This window comes from Platalea leucorodia (genome assembly GCF_965183815.1).
Source record: "Platalea leucorodia genome assembly, chromosome: 4".
NCBI lineage: Eukaryota > Metazoa > Chordata > Aves > Pelecaniformes > Threskiornithidae > Platalea > Platalea leucorodia.
The window spans coordinates 25,328,291-25,349,130 of NC_138826.1; the positions used below are offsets into that span (position 1 = coordinate 25,328,291).

At 38.4% G+C, this 20,840-nt stretch overlaps 1 protein-coding gene across 8 annotated transcripts; it reads left to right on the plus strand.

The window, feature by feature from the left end:
- Nucleotides 1-1,083: 1,083 nt before the first annotated feature.
- On the plus strand, nucleotides 1,084-19,757 carry SAMD8 (sterile alpha motif domain containing 8). Of its 8 annotated transcripts, none has more exons than XM_082310979.1 (9): nucleotides 1,427-1,927; nucleotides 2,722-2,875; nucleotides 4,508-4,986; nucleotides 6,149-6,332; nucleotides 8,873-9,480; nucleotides 11,262-11,357; nucleotides 12,067-12,184; nucleotides 12,947-13,097; nucleotides 14,063-19,757. In XM_082310979.1, exons 5-9 carry the CDS (start codon nucleotides 8,900-8,902, stop codon nucleotides 14,365-14,367), a joined length of 1,251 nt encoding a protein of 416 aa, XP_082167105.1. In that variant the 5' UTR covers nucleotides 1,427-1,927; nucleotides 2,722-2,875; nucleotides 4,508-4,986; nucleotides 6,149-6,332; nucleotides 8,873-8,899; the 3' UTR covers nucleotides 14,368-19,757. The 8 variants fall into 8 exon arrangements, with proteins under 8 accessions (XP_082167109.1, XP_082167105.1, XP_082167106.1 ...); XM_082310980.1 differs by having other exon boundaries at nucleotides 4,791-4,986; XM_082310981.1 differs by lacking the exon at nucleotides 6,149-6,332.
- The last annotated feature ends 1,083 nt before the right edge of the window (nucleotides 19,758-20,840 follow it).

Here is a 20,840-nt window from a genome sequence, read left to right on the forward strand (position 1 = left end):
ATTCGTCTGTCTCCTTCTATCCCCTCCGTTTGTATTATTTATAGGTTATGGAGCATCTGAAGTTACAGTGCCTTGTTGGAGCTTTCATAAGTCATCTGTGCTGTTCACATCTGTGCTTTGGGTCACCTTGGATAAACGACTGACAGAGTGCTGTCGGCAAGCTGCCAGTTTTCAGATTTATTTTTTCTACAGACATCAGAAAAGAATAACGCTGCAAAAAATGGTGCATCTGAAGAGAAATGTTTTGTAACGATTGCTTGATACGAAAATTGACAGTATGAGGGTCCTACCAGTTTTCTCTGCTATTTTCTCCTGACATATGCCTTTAAATGAAGGATGGGGATATTTTCATGACAACGCTAGTGGGTTTTTAAATGATGGCAGGATCACTCTATGTGTTTATTCACTTCTCGTAAAAAAAATCAATGAAAATTCTATTCAGTGTGGTTGGAAACCTCCACCTCTTTCTCATGTCCAAGCTGTACTAAGGTACTTCCCAATGATGGACCGAAAGATCATACTGGAAAAAAATATACCACAGCATCTTCCAGGAGTACAGTTTTATACCCTTGCCCTAGTTTAAGCATGTTCTGTTCTTCTTCAGTTAGAAAAGGAAGATACAAAGGCAAGACACCCTTGCCTCTCCCTTCAGCTGAGCTCGGTTGGGATTATGGAAGACAGTTTCTTGTCTTATGACCTCTAAAACATATGCCACCGAGCACCTATGGATTTTGAGTTTCTTACACAGCTCAAAGGCGCTGTGACTATACTGTCGTGTATTTCAGACTCATTCCTACGAATCCAGGGCCAAGGCAGTCTAACAAGACATTGGCGTGTTGTACGGCCTGGACCCAGGGGGAAGGTTAACGACGGGGCACCGGGCTGGAAAGCCGCCCGCAGGCAAGCCGAGCCAGCAGGGACCAACCCCGAAGGCCGTGAGCCCGCCTCAGCGAGCCCGGCGCTGAGGAAAGACCCCGCTCACGCCTCCGCCGCCCCGCCCGGAAGTGGCGCCCCGGCCTGCCCCGCCCCTTCCGCCGCCCACGAGGCGCTGGCACCGCCCGCCGCCACTTCCGGCCGGGTGATGGGGTGGTGGCGGTGGCCGCCGCCGCCGCCGCCGGAGAGAGGGAGGGCGCGCAGGAGCCGCTGCCGCCGTCGCCGCCCCGGGGCCGGGCGCTGCGGCACCGCCACATAGCGCCGCTGCTGCCGCGGCGGCAGGTGAGGCGGGGCGAGGTGCGGGGTGGGGCGGCGCTCCCCTCCCCTCCTCCCCGCGGGGGTCGCGCGGTGCCCGGCGCCGGGCCCGCGGGGGCCGCCCCGCTGCCGGCCGGGGACGCGGAGAGCCGCCCCGCCGTTGGGAGCCCGCCGCCGAGCGGCCGGGTCCCCGGGCGCTGCCCCCGCCGCGGCGGGGCCGGGGGCGGCGTGTGGGCGCCCCGGGCTGCGGGCGGGCTCCGCGGGCCTCGGGAGGGAAGGGGCTGGTGCGCTCCAGCGGCTGGGTCGGAGGAGAACAGCTTCACCCGCCGCGGGAGGCGGGGGAAAGCCGCCCGCACGGTCCGTTTGCGCTAGGGTCCGCTCCGCCGCAAGTGATGCGCGTATCTTTCAGGGACGCATCTCTCTCGAGGCCCCAGCGTCCCCCCGGGCTGGCGGCGGCCTGCCGCGGGGCCTGGCTGCCAGCTCCTGGGGAGGCCGGTCTGCTGAGAAGCTCGGAATCACCCGTGCTTCTCGCTTGCGTTATTTCGTCTGCCGTGGAGAGGATGCAGTGTTTTAGTTTTTGTGCCTGGTCGTGTCGATTTCCTTCTGAACGGTGTAGATTTTCTGCTTCAACAATGATGAACGAGGGGGAAAAGCCTCATTAGCAGACCGGGCGTGAACGTGTTTATCGGGGAGGTGGCAGGATCGGCGGTGTGCTCAGCAAGAACGGGGAAAATACCAGGTAGGTCGGGGGCGTGCTGCTGCTGTGCTTTTTCGTTATAGCAGGTCTGGTAGGAGAGGGAAATCGTTTGGTTTCTCATTCCTGTGTCAGCCTTCACAGGAAACAAATCGTTTCTGGAAATGATGCCGAGTACTTGTGCTCTGTATCAGTCTTACAGTTGGATAGCAAAACAGCTGTACCAGGTCAAAGCAGGTATTCAACTATCTTACTGTTTTCTCTGCCAATGGTGTAAAATTGGTGGGTTTTCTGAGGGCAGAGTATTTAGTTTTGAGTAAAAATGTTTTTGAGCATGTAGGATTTGATAATTAACAAGGTAGTATGGAAAAGTGCAGTTACTGGCTTGTGTGTATGCTGTTCGAGTATCAGGATTAAATGGAGGAGTCTGCCTGTGTGGGACAGATTCTGTGTGAGTTTAAGGCCTGTGTGTGTTTAGAAAGCTGAAACTCTGTGGGAACTTTTATCCACTCAGTCTCTCAAATCTACATTGCTAATACATTAGGTGGCCTCTCAGACTCTTCACTTAATGATTGCTGATTGCTATTTTTTAAAAATAATACTTCAAAAGGGTATGGTTTTTTTCAGCTCTGTAAGTTAATGGAAGAAGAGGCAAATGAGAGGCAGTTTTCATGTTCACATGTTTATTGGTTTGTAACTGGAGTTGAGGTGGTCTCATGGTTTTCTAGTTGATGCTGCAGTTTGCAAAATTCATTTTATAAAAACCCAACACATATTCTGCATTGTAAGATGACTCGATGGAAGACTCCGCTTGTGCTAAGTATGCTGCATCTCCACAGAGCTCCTTCACGCAGCTGGACACAGTGTCTCTGCCACCTCCACAGAGCAGCTGATCATGCTGTGCTCTGGAGTGGCGAGAACACAGCAAGACATTTCCTGGCATTTAAGTGCCCCTCATGTTTGGTAGGGCGTGCCTCTTGCTGGATATTAGAGGTAAGGAAATGCCTGACCTTGTTCTTCCTTTTGCTTTCTGTGATATAGAAAAAAAGGTGGAATTAACTTGCAGGATTGGGCGAAGTGATTTTTATACACAGTGGAAGGAAGTTCTTTGGGAAGTTTCGTAAGTTTTTGTTCCAAAAGTGCTACTCTAGATGTGAAGGAAACATTCTGTAGATTTGTCAAGAGCAAGAATTTTAAGTTATCTTGTTTGTTATTCTATGTGAACTTTTTGCTGAATGGTTAGGGTTTTTTTGGGTAGTATACGATTAAAAACACAGGTTGGCCTAGGAGTTGCAGTCTTTCAGGCTCTATACTATCACTTTCCTTTGTACAGAGCTCAGTTTTGCAGCCTGCTAGGCTGTTTGAGATCCATAAACTGTATTACATTATAAATGTTTATTTGATAATCACATAACTTTTAAAAGTTTTTTTTTATTTCTTATTTATTTTAATGCATCTAAAATGAGGAAGGCTCCTAGATTTTCAGTAGAGCAGAAAGATCAGGTTGTAAATGATTGTGGGGAGTAAGAACAAACACAGTTTCACTTAAGATATTGTTCTGGTATTAATTTGAATGGAGAGTTTGTTCATGTCTTCCCCTATTTCCATCCTGAGATGAGGGTGTGGGAAGAAAAGAAAGAAATAAAAAGGGAAAAGCACACCTGAATTGTTTTACTGCTAAGTTGTATAAGGATAAAGAGCAGCAAACATTCTGTTATGAGATGGATAAACTATTTCTTGAAGTTGGAGGAAAAAATACTTGACACTTGACATTTAGCATGTGAAGTGTTCAATATCTTGTGCAAATATTAATGAAATACTGTGAATTAAATCTTAAGTAGTGGAGTACTTGATCAGTTGTTTAAAAATCACTTGTGTGTGCCTTGAATTATGGTGGTAGGATAAAAAATGTTTTGTTAGCCAGTTAGTAGATCAGGAGTTGAGCCACTCTCAGTGTTCACTTGAGTATAGTACAACCCATTTGGTTTAATGAGGTGTAGAAGTCAGGGAGCAGTATGTATTCTGTTCAGCTTGCTGCAACATGTAACTGCACTTAGTGGTTCTTAAGACAAGTATGTTTAGCTCTCAGGACTTTCTGTAGTAGCTGCTGTCGGTTTTGCACGGAGGTGTTCCACCAGAAAGACTCTTCTAAGCATACGGAGCTAATCTTTGATTTTACAGTATCAGTTCTATATTTTCCACAATGCAGCACTTCAATGACTAATTCTTGAAAAGCACATCTTCCTTCATGGTTTAAAACCTAAGACATACAATAAACTGTACGAGTGTTACTTTAGGAGATTTCTTATCTTGCCTTCATAAATAGCACTAAAGCCTTTGGGTATGGTAGAATACTGCCAATAATCTTACTTGCTAGAAATATTTATGAAACGACTGTGATAGCAAAGTCACTAAGTAAAATTGAATGCAAGTTTTACAGGAATATTTCTGCATTTGAAGTTATTGTATGCTTGCTTCAGGAAAATACTTATCCAATATTTTTATTTCATGGTGGGCGTTTTGCTATGTTTGATAGATTTTATATATAGCATGGTAGCTATTTGTGCTATATTTGTTAGTAGTAGATCATGTGTTTCTGTGAGAAACTGTTTGTCTCCTTGATAGCTGTTTTCCCATCATCACATGCAAGAGTGCTTTCTGCTACTGACTGGACAGCAGATGATGATTACTTCTTGACTGCTGCTGAAAGGGTTTCATTGCTCCCCCTGAACCTTCCAAATCCCACTACAAAAGCACAAATACAGTGACAGCAAGAGCAAGTGACAAGCTTCTGCTGCAAGTCAGCAGAGTATCGGAGACTTTTGATGCATAACAAGGCAGTGCTGTATGTTCTTTTTCCAGCACAGCATTACTAAGTTGGTATGTGACAGTAGCCTTATTATTGCAGGCTGGCTCAGTGCGCGTTTTTGCGTATGGCTTTTTCGTGCTGGGGAGCCAAGGCCTCAAACCTGGGTCTTGTCCACATTGTGAACCAGCAGCCTTTGTACAGAAAAACTTTTCCCCCAAAGTGTGTGATGTTGTGCTCCTAGGCCGGCGGAATTGCCTATATTCAAACTTCAGCTTGAAACCTTCCACAAAGAAACGTAAGTTACATCACTTGAGATCTGATAGTTCTTCAGTGACCTTGCTAAAATTCCTCTCAAGGATGGTGAGAATTGAACCTAGCTGGGGGAAAAAATCAAGCAGCATGTCAGCAAGGAGAGCCACAGGCTCTCCCAGGCACGTGAGGGCAGGTGGTGACGCAATAATGGTGCTGGTAGAGTTTTGCATGCGCACCTGGAATAAACAAATCCGGTCAGCACTCCGCTAACTGCTGCGGACATACCTAGGATCTTCAGCTATGATTCTGGCGTAATCAAGTTTTGTTTCTGTAACAAGATTGCAGCCTAATGTTAGTGTGATGTTAACGCTACTTTTCCTTGGCTAAAGTAGGGATAATTGTATTCAACTTTCCACATTTTTACCTCAATATACTGACTCAAAGTCTAGATGCTAGGAAAGTTAGGGACTTAATAGCTGACTAGCAGTAATTCAGTAGAGGCAAGCATGATAGAATTGTGGATAATCATTTTGAGAGAGATTAATTTTCCATATTTAAATATACATTGAGGAAAAATATTGTGCTATGGGTATACTCAGCCTCTCAGAGGTATCTTGTTTTTTAAAATGCCCTAACCAAATTGTAGAAATGTTCATGGCTCATAAAGTAACTTTTTTAAAAAAAAAAAAAAAAGAAAAAAAAAAAACCAAACTTATACCCATGTGCATGAAGTTCATATTCAGTTGTGTTCATGCTGTTAATTGAAAGGCTGGGAAAGGAAAAAGGGGAAACAGGACACATGATATGTACTGCTGATGAGCTGACTAAATATAAAGTCGCAGTAGCAGGAGAGTAATCAAGTAGCTAGCTACAGACATTGCTGACATCAGGCGAAAAGTATATTTTGCCCTCTGATGTTTTAAGTCTGTGCTTGCTCTGTGTTACTCATGCGTGTTATTCATCATTAAATAATGTTATCCGTTATTTGGTTTCAGCAATAAAACCAGTAACGTAGAGGGCAAAGTAGTTACCAGTGCTGTTTTCTTTCAGAAGACAAGTACAGTTATCTAGGTGACTTTGGTCTCTTCTGCTACACTAGTCAGTCTTGCGTTGCAGACTGGTAGTGTTGGAAATGTTATGTAGCGTTCATAAGTTTCAAAAATGAACACGGGCAGTTGGGCACAGAGATCTGTCTTGTATTCCAGGTGCTAAGATTATTAGGGAAAGTGCTTTTTACCCTTTGAACTACAGACGTGTCACTAAACGAGTAGTCTGAAGGAGAAGGCAGCTTCTGAGTTTCAAGAAATTGCCTTGTCATCAAAACCAGACTGAACTGTTGCAACAAAATTAGCTACCAGCTGTGTGGAATGGTTTACGTTTGTGTTTTGTGTAAGTGCTTGTTTCTTTTGTTGATTTCTTTGTCTTTTCCAGTTGGTTAAATATCTTTGACAGCATTTAAAAACAGGAGCAAGTACTATCAGGTGCATCGTAAGGTTAGTGTAGACTTTCTCCCAGGTCCAGCCCATTCAGTAGTGACCTTTGATGGGTATGCGTATTCAGTGATGTAAGGTCACTTTTATTGCATGTAAAGTAAGGGCTGATTTTTATTCCTGCAATGCCAGATGAAGAAACACTTGGCTGGTGTTAGGCTTCTTGACTTGTCACAAACGAACAGAATTCTTGTAGGTTAGGGAGAATTTCTTTTCCTTGCCCTCAGAACTTGCTTTGGTTAGAAGACAGATCAGTAAGTTGAGTGTATTTTTGGTGAGTCTAAATTCACTGCTTTATAACACTGTAATCATCACAAGTTTTCTAAAAAAACCACTATGATTAACAATTTTTTTTCCAGTATGTCATCTGTATTTCTGAGTAAGGAAAGCTGGAAGTCCAGATAAGCAACTCAAGTTTGTTTGTTTTACTGGAGTAAGGTAAAAATATGTAGTACAAAAAAAATCAATTAACTGATCATTAATTACAAATTAAATGTAATAATTTCTTTTGTTAATAGCTGTGTGAGCAAAGTAGTTGTTACAGTTGTTCTGAGCAATACTAAAAAATAGTAAGATAACATAGAAATGAGCAAATACCCTTTTATATGGAGAAGGAAAAGTATAGTAAATGCAGAGATTCTAGCAGTGGTTTACAGACATTTTGGCAACTATTTAAATCAAGGTCTTAAAGCTTATATACCTATTGACTGTATATGGAGTTTTGAGAAGTTAAAACTATGCATTAAATGCATGTTGTTAATATACAATCAACTCCAGAGAGAATATCTTCAGATGTACTACTCCCTTAATTCTTTTAGAAGGGCAACTTTGATTTGTGCTCTCATTTTTCTTCTAAACTATTTTTTTTTTTTTTTTTTTTTTACTGCTGGGAAATCTCATTGAATTGAATCTTCTCTGATATAGAATAAAATAATGTGTGGTCCTATTAGATGTGATCTGGAAGAAAAAGTTGCATCCAATAATTATGATAAGAGCTACTTCTAACAATAGGTACAGTACCTCTTTAGAAAGAGGAGTGAGAAGGAAAGAACTTCTGTTTGCGGAAGAGCTGTGCCCCTGAAAACAATGTAAAACTTTGTTGAATATTCATGATTGGTTTGAGTACCTGTTTACTATATACAGAAGCTAAATAATAGATTAAATAGACTGTTTCCTTGCTTTCATTCTGAAAACCTTGAATGATGTATGTGGCGCTAGTGTATTGTACTATCTTGCATTTTCTGAGATTTGGTTGACATGATTGAAGCATTCTAATTAATTAGACTGTTTCTTTGAGCACGAAAGAGCTGTGAAATTGTAGCTGTTTCTTATATGGTAGCTGTACATAAACCACCAAATATAAATTATGCACAAATACATTCTGTACTGCTGTGGGTCTTAAATATTGGATAAGCTTTTTATTACTTTTACATGGCTGGTAGCCTTTCAAAGTTTTTTCATGTATTCCACGTAACATTCTGTGGTTGATTTTTTTCTGGTTGTTGTTCTAAGTTGTTCTGGTGACTTGTCACCTCCATGTGACTAAAATGTTGCTGAGATGTCTTGTCTTCCTTCAAACAATATTCTTGAGTCAAGACAACAATTACTGAGAAATCTGTATGAAGACAATACATCTTTTCTGGTTTTGGCGTGTTACTACATTATCTGTTGCCACATCACTTTTGAAGATGCTTTGGAATTAAAGCTAATGCTTAATATCTAGTAATGTTATCTTGAAAGCTGAATATTTTAAAGGATTCGCAATACAATAAACATCTGTCTTAATTACTGAGATCAAACAAAGACAGACATATGATGGCTGCACCATCAACATACAACTAAGATGCCTCAGGTCAACGTTATTGTAGATTCCTAGTCTTAGGTTTACTTGGTGGGGGGTGTGTGTTGAAATGTCATGCCACCAAAGTTTCAGTATATTTTTTAAAACAGTGGAAAGTATTGGACCTGTAATGTATTATTTTAGCTTTAATTCAGTTTTACATCATTGCTGGCTATACTTTCTTGCTTAGATTATGAACTGCAAACAGTGGAAAAGACTAATGATTAAGCTGGTATTTAAACAGAGCAATCTTTGTTTTTCATTGCCTAGTGTAATTAACAAACTTGGATTTCTTTATTTTTTTAACAAAAGAATAAAAGTATACTGGGTACATCTAGGAAATAGTCTGCCTCTTGGTAGCTTTAAATTTCTATTTAGGAACAAGTGAGACAATCTTAATTGAGTTTTACTTGAATAAAAAATGTTTTAAAAAGCATTTTTATATTACTTACCTAATAAATTATATGTCTGGTTTTTAGCTGGCTGTTATATAAAAAGCCTTTGGCTAATCAAGCATTAAAATCACACAAAATACAGTGGCATTTCAGTAATCTTCGTTAAAACATTCAGGATTTGTCTCTTTCTCCAACATGTAACAGGTCAATTTTATTGGCGGATAGAGAAGGATGATGGCAGGCAATAACCAGCTTTGCATTCGACGTTGGACTACCAAGAACGTGGCCAAGTGGCTGAAGGAAGAAGGCTTCTGTGAATATGTGGATGTTTTGTGCAATAGACACAGGCTAGATGGAATTACACTGCTGACGCTTACTGAGTATGATTTACGATCCCCTCCTTTGGAAATCAAAGTCCTGGGGGATATCAAAAGGCTAATGTTGTCCATACGCAAACTACAGAAGCAACACATTGATGTCCTGGAAGAGCTGGGTTACAACAGCGATGGTCACATTGGCACAGCGTGCCCAAGTGTTGGTTCGCTACAGGGTACAGATTGGTTTTGTAATGGTGAAGTACCGCGGGACTATGATGGACCAGTTACTGACTTGAATGGTGATCAGTATCAATATGCAAATGGAAAAAACAAACACTCTACCCGAAGACTGGACCCAGAGTATTGGAAGACAGTTTTAAGTTGTGTGTATGTCTTCATAGTGTTTGGCTTTACGTCATTCGTTATGGTTATAGTACATGAGCGAGTACCTGACATGCAAACATACCCACCTCTACCAGACATATTTCTAGATAGGTAAGAAATTTTCTTTTAAAACAGAAGAGTAACTTGATGGTTAAAGTATAGGCTGTCTGTTCTTCATTGTCAAAGTTTCATATGCTCTTGAAGATGCCTCTGCAAAATAGTAATTAGAGTGTAGTAAACCCTTCTGCTGAGATTGAAATGTGCGTCAGTTAGATGCAGAGATTTAGTCTTCTCAGGGGGAAATAAATTGATCTGTTCTTCTACGCAGTTTATATTTAATTCTACATTTTTAGCTATCATAACACAGGAATTAATTTGTCCATCCTCTCATTCTAGTAAATGATGGTGATGGTCAGCTGGCACAGCTAAGCAGCCATATGCTTTTTCTGAAATCCAGATGCTGCTGTGAAGCTTAACATGTCTTGATACAGAAAAAAATCTGATGAAGGAATATTTTGGTCTGCCAGTGAGCCAGCAAATTGAAAGGGAACAGCATTGATACTGTATTTATGCTGTTTCCCCATTGTCAACTTGTTGAAGATGGTTTAGGGAAACTCTGAACTAGACTGAATAGGCCAGTATCTTTTTTTTAACCGTACAGTATCTGTGTACTAAAACAGTGTGGTGACTTACACAGTACCTGCTTATTTTTTAAAGAAGATATTCCGCTTCAGGCAGAAAAGAGAGACAATAGCAAAGGTGAAATTCTAGTCATTGACTACAGATTTCAGGGGGAATAAATGCTGCCTTTGAGCAAGTGTACTTGTGCCATAGAGAACTTACTGTCTAGAGAGTTTTAAAAGACAAGATAAACTGCTTCAGATTTCAGTCTTTGTGGCCTCCTTGTTCCTGCCAGTAATTTCCATTTTCATTAATGGTTTTTGTGAAGTCAGTAGTGGTCTAACCTTTTGAGTAAGTGTGCAGAATCCCCCATAAATTTAGGTAAAACTCAGCAAGGATGGACCACATCCATCAGAGCGGACGAGAGGAGAGAGAACGGGAGCTATGGCATTACTGTTCCCGGGGCACTGCCATGGTATTCAGTGGGCAGGAGGATGGGACAGGTCAGAAAGCAGCTGCTCACAAAACAATGTGAGAGGATTACTACACAGCTAGCATTTGAGCAGGGCTTTGCTACCCCTTTGTATCAAGGGGAACACAAAACTACGAGGAGCAGCCTCTACCGAAATCTGTCAGTCTGTATTTTGGTGAAATTGCAGAGTGGAAATTGTGACTGGTGCCATACATGTGCAAGAAAGTCTTAAATGTTTTGACAAGCAAGACTCAAAGGTTTGCATATAGTGATTATCATTGAAATCTAACTTTGAAAACAATTTTTATTTTTCCTAACGCTTCTCTGTGCAGTTCTGCTTCATTACAAGTATTTAGGATTTTAGGCTTTGCAGCATTTCATTAACTGTGTTGACATGGTATTCTCATAAGCATAAGCAGCATAATTGACATGATGCAAGTTTGTGTCAGAATGAAAAAGGTTGTTGTGAAACAATGGTAGAGGAACACATCCTGTTAGTAAATCACACATGTAAATTAAGAGAGCATACTAGAGATTTTCCTTGACTTAGTGAATTCTGTGTAAATGTCTGCTGAAAATACATTATTAGAAAGGAGATAATGTAATTAAAAATTAATTCAAGTTCTAGTTAATTCAGTCTAACAAAATAATTTTTGGTTGTAGTTTAAACTGTTGTCAGATTAATGCAAGTTAGTTTTGTAGTTAAAACTTTACATGCCTTTATTCTAAATACCGAGGCTAGAAAGAAAAATTAAGGCTTTGTATTGTAAGTTAACTTTCTTCGTTCATCTTCTTTTAGCGTCCCTAGGATACCATGGGCTTTTGCTATGACTGAAGTATGTGGTGTAATTCTTTGCTACATTTGGCTGTTGGTTCTGCTGCTTCACAAACACAGGTACAGTATATAAAATTCAAATTAACCAGTACTTTGATTCAAAGAAAGAACTGTAACAAGAATTTATGATGATTGTTTAAGTCTTCCCACTTAATAAGCAACTTGTAAGCTTCTAATATGTCTCTGTTAAAATGGGTTAGGGAGGATTTAATCAAGAATGGTGACTTGTGAATCTTACAAAGGAGTAATCTGAATTTACTTTTCTACCAGATTTATGTGTAATTTCCTTCAGAACACATGTATTTCAGAGAGTTGTCAGCATATACTTTCATACTGTAACAATTTTGTGTATATATAATAAAATCCTATGAGAATGAAATTCCGTGGGGTGACTGCGCCAGCCTAGCAGCTTGCTGTTGCTGAAGGGTAGAAAACGCTTTTGTGTGTGTGAGGATTTTAAGTTAAATTTTTACCAGTTTGTTGATTTTTATCAGTTTGCCAACAGAAGGCATGAGTGCCAAAGCTAGTGCAAGTGTAGTTGCAGAGGAGTGGGGCTGTACCTTTTGGTGACAGTAAGTGTCTCGCCCTGTCATGTGGAACCATACCTTGACAGTACAGTAATTTTTTTTACTGTGAAACTTGCAGCAATGATGAAGGGACTTCATGGGATTAAGTTGGGGTAGGGAGAAATGTTTTTATTGTAACTTTCCTGATTTAAAAATACAATATCTTGGGATTCTTGCAATCAGTTCCTATGTACTTTTCCCAGGTCTATACTTCTGCGAAGGCTGTGCAGCCTCATGGGGACGGTATTCTTATTACGTTGCATTACAATGTTTGTTACCTCACTCTCTGTGCCAGGCCAGCACTTGCAGTGTACTGGAAAGGTAAAAACTTAAAATGCTTTAAATAATTTCTCTTGTTTCCTTTTTTTTTTTTTTTTTTAATTTTATTTAAGATATGATTAAGATTGTTGTGACCATAATGTTAGATGTGTGTTTGTAAGAACAGCGTAAGAACTAGGGGTCTTAGAAGCACTTCCCACTTTGGAAAGGAGATAGTTACTTGAGAAAGGGTGTTCAGAATATTTCACAGTGTAAATAAGAGAGAGTACATCAAAGAAGTATGCGCTTAAGATACTGAGTTCATGAAGAAAGGCTGAAAGTGGAGTAATCGCTTCTTTGCCTTGTTGGATGCATGGTTTTGAAAAAACAAAACCAAACAAAAAACCCAAACTATTATTATTTCACCCCTTCTAATAAGGGATATTCCATAGAACATGGGATTTCGTGGCTTTATCCTAACTTCTAACTAAAAGTATTGGAAGCTTGATAATGACACATTGGCAGGTTTAATACATTAAAAAAAAAAAAAGGTGGCAGTCTCTGTATGTAAATCACTTGCAACAAAATACTGGCTCTAAATTCCAGTATTCATCAGAGGTATGATGAATGCAATTAATAATTGTAGTTACTAACGTGACTCACTGCCACAATAAAATCCAAAGATGTGCTAACCTGCATTTTAATAAAAGACCCAACATGATAAATGGTGTTAAACATACATACTGGTGTACAGCTAACTTTAAGGACATGCTGTTTGGGCGGTGGGGTTGGAACTTACTAACAGTTAATGTCACTGTCTTTTAGTTGTATGGCAATGTTTGGGCAAAACTCCAGCGGGCGTTTGCAATATGGAGTGGCTTTGGAATGACTCTGACTGGAGTACATACGTGTGGAGATTATATGTTCAGTGGCCACACTGTCGTCCTGACCATGCTCAACTTCTTTGTCACAGAATGTAAGTACAGAGTGTAAATACTTAAATGTCCTTAAGTGTTAAGAATATGTACTGCTAGCTGTCAACCAAGGATGCAAGAGTGTAAATACTTAAATGTTCTTAAGCATTAAGAATATCTGCTGCTTGACCTCCGCAAAAAGTTCAGAGTATAACATTAAAGCAAACAAATATAAATACAGATTGCTGTGCTCTTTCTCATACTTGTGACAGTTCACTTGCAGACAGGAAAGGAGCAGCACCACCTAGGTTAATGGAAGGATGAATAGGGCACATTTGAAAGAACATGTGAGCCAAGAAAATTAGAAGGGCTTCTAGATTGCTACTGGGAGAGCACTAGGGAAGATATTTATGATTGTCTGTTCCTGTACACTTCCCTAGGTATCTGCTAGTGACCCCTATCAGGCAAGATACCAGGCTAGGTGGGTGTACGTTTAGTATAATCCATAAAGTTGAAATACCAACCCTCATAATGAGTGAGAATATATGAAACAATAGTGCTCTTCTCTAAATCAAAGTGTCATTTGATACACTATATGCAAGCTAAGATAATTAGTTTGAGTTCACCTCTGATGGTATGACTGCAATAACAGAATAACGTATGCTTTATGATATTTTTCCCCTTATTACGTGGAAAAGGCATGATTTTAATTAAAAAGTTGGTTGAACAAAGAGTTCTGCTCTGCATGGTCCTAAACTATTTTAGGATGCTCTGTTAATCCAGAAATGCATAATAGCTGTATTTGTAAATGAAGTCATTAAGTGATAGACATTTATAACTTGTGTGGTGGTTTTCATTGGATTTATTGGACCTGTAGATCTAAACAAAATTTTCAGGTGAAGACAGTAACTTCATCACATTTTTGGATGAAAAATCTGTATAAAAACTTGCAATGTCTAGGCCTGGATTTCGTAAGGAGCCATGTTTTTGAGACATTCAAGGTTAGTCACTTTCTGTTTTCTCCTAGATACGCCAAGGAGCTGGAACTTCTTGCATACCTTATCCTGGGTCCTGAATCTCTTCGGAATCTTCTTCATTTTGGCTGCGCATGAACATTATTCAATAGATGTCTTCATTGCCTTTTACATCACTACAAGACTCTTTTTGTATTACCATACATTGGCTAATACTAGAGCATATCAACAGAGCAGGAGAGCAAGGATCTGGTTTCCAATGTTTTCTTTTTTTGAATGCAATGTTAATGGTACTGTTCCCAATGAGTATTGCTGGCCCTTTTCAAAACCTACTATACTGAAAAGATTGATTGGCTGAAGAGTGTGAGTCAATTCAGATTTTTATGAAGCGTTATGACTAAGATCCTACAGGGCTACCTGGGGGGGATATAAAGTAACATTTTTCACTCTGCGATCTCTTCCTCCTTGTCTTGTTTCTTAGATTCTTAGCCATAAAATTGGGTAACCATACTTCACAGGGATGTGTTTTGTTTTCTTGTTGCTAAAATAGAAAACAATGCAGTGACCGGTAAAGGCTATCAGTGAATCATGAGTATGAACCAGAATACTGTTACCTCTAGTAAGGTTCTATGTGAATATTTAAGGAACTTTAACCTCAAATATGTGCTTGTACTGAATATAATAGACCCTTTACAGGTCCAAATAATCTCCGTTACCTGACATGCCGGCCTTTACATATACTGACTAAAAAATTAGAACTTTATGAAGATTTTTCTTTTAAAACAGTCATAAATGTAATTTTCGAAACAAACTCTGTGTATACTTAAAGATTGAGGAGTACTGTGTCATAATGAGGAAAGCAGTGTAGTTCCTTGCTAAAAGGGTTGCTTAACTGTTAAATAACAAGTCTTAAAGTGTAATTGACAGTATAAATGGTCTGCATACAGATTGCCAAAAATGAAAGTCTGCCTTGTGACTATGCAGTGATGATGTTTTTTTAATGAGAGCTTATTTAGTCTAGTCTCCGTTGTCTATATGGTTGTTCTAGCACTTGGAAATTTTCCCTTTTGTGTTTAAATAAATTAGTTAAGGTAAATGCTACATCCACGGAAAGTAAAGTTAATTTAGCTTTAGTGAGTTTAAAGCCACAAAATAACTTTTGTGTGGCTTTAATTGCTTTATACCCAAACCTGTGCATGTTTTTTAGGAGCAGCTCTTTAACATTGGAAAAACAGAACAGTTCTCTTCATATATCTTACTGTCCCATAAATGAATGGGGAAAATGCATGTAGTAACTCTTTCAGGAAAAGTAATAATAGTGAGTATTGGAAATAGTGCTCATATTGATGTATGTTTTAGCACTCTGGTGTCAACAATATGGTGATTATCTCTGGATATATATACACACAGTATATTTGGTTATATATATAAATACACACAGTATATGTTCTTCTAACAAGTATGAAAAGAGGCTAGTTCTTAATTTAAGTTGCTCATTTACTACGCTGAAAGATAAAAGTACCATAAGCAGTTGAGTTTTGGTTGTTTAAAAAAAAAAAAAACAAACCACAACAAAACACCCCCAAAAACCCCAAACCAACACTCTGAGTCCATAATGTATAACAGTTGGTGATCTCTTATGTCATGGTTTGTAAGGGGACAATGCTAAGGTTGGCTGTGGAGACTTCAAATTAGATTTATGCTGAATGAAAACTGATAGGTAAAAGGTGCAAATTATAAAAATGTTATAGACTTTTTAATTTGGTTATTGCAATTCCAGAATAGGTGGTATGTGCAAAAGGTATTGTAAGTCAGCCTTGGAAAAGTTACACAAAGCATTTCCAGCTCGGTACAAGCTGACTTAATGGCCACAATGTACTTATGTTTGCATGGAAAAGAATCCCTTTGGAATTTTGCCAGACAGTTTTGTATTTGGAGGCTTGTAACCTACTGTGGCCTACTTCTTGCCGTGTTGCGTTACTTTTATATACCTGGATTGTACTAACTTGGCTATCTTCCACTCTTTGTGGTATATTACTTTTGTAACTTAATTTAGCTCCTATTCCACAGAGGAATTGTGCATCTTAGAGTATCTCTGCCAACTGTATTGAGCTCACATATATTGTACTATTCTGCAGACTTTTATATTTGTAACATTCCAATTTTTTAGCAAAATTGCAGGTATAATACTGTATTGTTCAATCTGCCATAGCCTAATGGCTCCTGCCATCCAAATTGGGGGAGTATGCTTACACTTAAGAAAAAAAAAAAAAAAAAGGAGAAAATATTCTGAAAGATTTAAAGACACTTCATTTGCTGTTCTTACCTTTCTGATTTCAGAAAGGCAATTTGAACATTCCTCTTGAGACTTTATAATCAAAGAGCTCTATTTGTTAATTTATATTTGCCTTTGCAATGCACACACAGTTATGAATGCAATTTTTAAAGTCTAGGAAACATCTGTTCTCAGAATGTGCAGAGTTGTACTCTTGAATTATAACGTGGAGAGGTATGCAATTAAATTGCGAAGCTGTTAATTCTGAAAAGAACCATGTCAGTGCTAACTGGCATAGCTGTGTCTAAACTGAAAAATTATTTTGCAACTTAGACATGCAGGAGAATTTTCAAGTACAGCCCAGTGTAACAATGTTTACATAAAGTAAAGCTATCATTTCAGTACTCTTTTTTTTTTTAATGAAGTTCATATATTTTGAAACGTAAGGCTTCTCTCTTTGTTCTAATTTATTTTTTCAAATTCTGTTGAGTAAATCCATGTTTTAAATCAGCATTGCCTATCAGTGTTTTTTAAAGGAAACTTGTTCTTTTGTGCTGTTTTCCCTTGATGCTAAATGTCCGAGTCCAAGATAAGTAATATACAGAGGTTGGTTTTGTGAGCATTGAAGTGGGTTAAAACATTGTCAGGATAATTGTTGTCTTCTGTTGTGGAAGTTTTGTTTGTCTAGAAACATGCAAGAGGAAGGCTTGAAATTGATAGAAGGCAGAAAAATCTGATTTCACACACAAAAGAGCACTGTCAGTCTGTGAAGTTGGTCATGTAAGCTTTACTGTTAATCAGATGGAAACAAGTTGCAAGTAACTGACAGGCTTAAAATTCTGTACCTTTTTAAAGAGTTAGTCTTTTAAAAGCATTTTGCTGCTTCTCTGCTGCTGACAAGTACTTTTAAGTAAAGGCAGCAGAGCATCGTTGGGCCTTGGATTTAGTGCTAAATACATTCAGGGTTGTCCTTCTCCCTTGTGTTTAATGCACCAGTCTTTTTCCTGTCCTTTAACTTGCTATACCTATTTTGTGCTAAGTCATCTTCTGTGGTCTGTGGGAGCGCACACATAATCTGAATTCAGAGTAATGAATGAATTATTGCATTATGTCAGCAAGTGTACGTGTCTAATGACATTAGTCTAGTACTACAAAGCACACAAACTAATCAAGTAGAAAAGCCTAACTGAATAACTGGATATACAAAAGAAGGGGATGGTCACATTTTTTTGGTAGCTTAGCAAATCTAGTAATATTTGAGACTTGACAATAGTCTTGAGCTCTTCCTTACTGTTATCAGTTCAGGGATATATATGCACATACCTGGAAGTGATAGACATACAGGCACTCTCCCCTCCTTTCTTTTTTTTTTTTTTTCCTCCATTGTACCTTATGACACAACTTCTTAAAATAGCTTTCCTAAACTTTTTGCTTTTAGTTTTTCCTTTCTGGAAGATCCCTTAAACTAGTGGGTTTATGACATTACACCTGCATACAGAAATCAAACTTTCATAGATGTGTTTTTTTTAGCAAATTCTGATTACAGACGAAAGCTTATGGAAGGATCTTTAAGCACAGTTCCTCCACCTGTTCTTGAATAATGATATAGGAAGCTTCCATATATGTTAGTTATCTTTATGTCCTCTGGCAGACAGGATAACACTTATACAAAGTGTTGGTACAGAAATGTAGATAAGCATGACGTATTTAAGTCCAAGACTAGCAAGAATTGGATCCTGTAAGTATACTGCTTGTGATGAAGCAAATTATATGCTTAACTTCAAGCAAATCACTACATACTCTGACTTCAGTGAGGGTTACCATTTTAAGTGTTTTCTTGGAGAAGGTCAAGTGCATGCTGTGCATGGTAAACTGCTGCAGTAATGGGCATAGGTCATGTTACCTTCTTTTTAGTTTTCCCTCATTTCCTGCCCCCCATCTACTATAGAAGATAACATTCCAGCAGAATTTCAAAAAAATTACTACTTAACTGGGTTCTGAGAGAATAAATCTGTAAAAAGAAAAAAAAAAAAGAGCATCAAAATAAAACCTTGATGTTAGCTGCTTCAAGAAGCAAGAGTCAGTTAAATGATGTGGAAAAAAAATATTTTTTGATGCAAGCATGCTAAATAATCTTATTTAGAAGTATTGAAACCCTTCAACGAGGATAAAAACACAGGTTCCTATAATCTTTTTTGTATGGCTCTGTCTTATGTAGTGCCAAAAAGAGTATTAAAGGGAAAGAGGGAAGGGTTGAACTCGGACATCTTCACAATTCTTTTGCAACAGTTAATATCGCCTTGATTTTTTTTTAAGCAGTGCTTGCATACTTTAGTGCTACACTTCTTCATTACTATTTAGCTAGTTTTTTGATGTACAAAAGTCCACTAGGGTTTCAAGCACCAAAACTACCATGGACCTGAGTCTTAATCATTAAATACACATTTGAAGCAATAGCAGGTATCTTAGGGGGAAAAAAAAAAAAAAAGTAGGTTTTGTGGACCTGGAGTATAACAAAAGTAACCTATAAAAACTATCATAGTTTTTCATCCTGTCCATGTAGCTTCTACTGAAGAGCTGGGGAGAATTTGCAGTAATCTACAGACAATATTGATTTTTCTGGGTTTTTTGAATACTCTAGGATACTTTTACAGAAACTTGACCTGTAACTACAAAAACCATCATAGTCTTGTCAAGATGGAAGTATATTTGGCAGAAGTCCTAGCAGTGAGCCAGCTTACCCTCTGAATTGTTTTGCACATGTAGACTTTATCAATCAAGGGTTAATTGGTAGACCACTGATGATTCATACGGATTACTGTTTCTGATGTATCTTTGACATTGTCACAATTATAATTGAAGCAGTATTTCTGGGGAAAAAGGTCCTTTGGAGTGAACCTACTGATGTCTTGTTCATTATATAAAGAAAAACACCCAAAAAACCCTCACAACCTATAACACTAAAACACTATAGTATTGTGAACACTGAACTTCCCATGTAGCAATATCCTGCATACTTACCATTTGTATCTTAAGAAATTTGCAGTGAGTATTATGTACATAATTCAGTGACGTGCACATTTTTTAAAGCCAGTTTGTAATAGGTATGTAAGAACTTCAGATGATAAATGTGGAGCACAATAACCTGACCTGTTAGCCCAGTGACTGCGTAGTTAGAAAGACTAACTGTAACTTAGTTTTGCTCTTTCAATTCAGTTTTGTCAAATATCAGAAATTTGTCAAATGTGAAAAACCACAAGTTGCATTGTACATGGTACTTCATTAGAAACATGACTTTACACACTGAACAGTTACTTCAATTTTGTTTGGACAGAGAAAATAGTATTACTTAATGGCTAGAAGGTATGATGGGGAAGTTTAACATGAGTACTGTAAATAAGTAAATATGGTTTTGATTCTAAATGCAGATTGAATTAATATATTGTTTTATATCTTTGTTGTATAAAAACATATTTAAAAGTACTAAAATAAAATATTTGAAAGATTACAAATGTTTGATTTTACTTTATATGTAAAATGATAGCTCACTCTCTCTGTTAGCATTGTGACCATAAAAGTATACCTGAGTAATCTAGGTTTTAGAGTTGGTTTTCCCCAAAGCTCTGTTTTACTGAAAATGCGTGCTGCATAATGCATATATCGGTGTGCGTGATGTTTTTGCCAGTTGTAAATTGTTTGGCAAATAACTTAAATATTTTTGTTATTGAAAAGTTAGAAAATTTATTCCATCTTGTAAGATGTCAGTTAAGTATGATGAGGGCTTTCAAAGACTCTTCAGCTGAAGTAACTTTAATGCCTCTAGGTATGGTGGTGAATAGCGTTACAGTAAATCAACAGTCAGTATAAAAACTGTTGGAAAAACTGTGAAAGAGTAAAGTTAACTTCTGAAAACTTACATACGCTTCTAATGCGTTTGTATGTTAGGCCCGTTACTACTTTCAGTCACGGATTTCAGTCACCTGGTATGTGAAAGGATGTACACTCATTCCTGTGGAGAAACTTAAACAGTATACCAGATAAGCTGTGTGCCCTGAAGCTCTATGTTCATAATTGTAAATGGCAATTTTGAAATATATTTTGTGACCTTAATCCAGCTAAAACTTTCTCTAGGTAGTGTGAGCCAGGTAAACAATGTACTGAACTGTTACAAAGTTTTTAATTTATCTCCCTCTGTATTCTAAAAATCTTGATCAATCTGATAACTTAGAGAAAGAATCCTGAATATGAAGCCTTTCCTTAGTGTGATTTTTTTTTTTTTTAATCACTTGTTAAAGACCAGATTCAAAAAGGAAAATGGATGTGGCAATACACCTTTCTCAGAAAAAAAAAAAAAAAAAAAAATTACAGGGAAGAAGGGGAAGCAAAAGCAATAATGTTCAGTGTATCAGTTGCAGAGTACTTTGGTCTAATATTCTGGGAAGCAGTAGGTTGTGTTCTAAGCAACTTTAAACAAGTATGTATGTGCTTTGTGTGTTGTAAATCCAGACTGGGGAAAACTTCAGGGAAAATAACCGCCTGCTTCCCAGAATATGTTA

Excerpts from the sequence above, each read along its gene's own strand:
- SAMD8 (XM_082310983.1), top strand. The coding sequence starts at position 8,900 with ATGATGGCAGGCAATAACCAGCTTTGCATTCGACGTTGGACTACCAAG. Across the intron at positions 9,481-11,261 it reads CCAGACATATTTCTAGATAG|CGTCCCTAGGATACCATGGG; the intron begins GTAAGAAATTTT and ends ATCTTCTTTTAG. Across the intron at positions 13,098-14,062 it reads CAACTTCTTTGTCACAGAAT|ATACGCCAAGGAGCTGGAAC; the intron begins GTAAGTACAGAG and ends GTTTTCTCCTAG.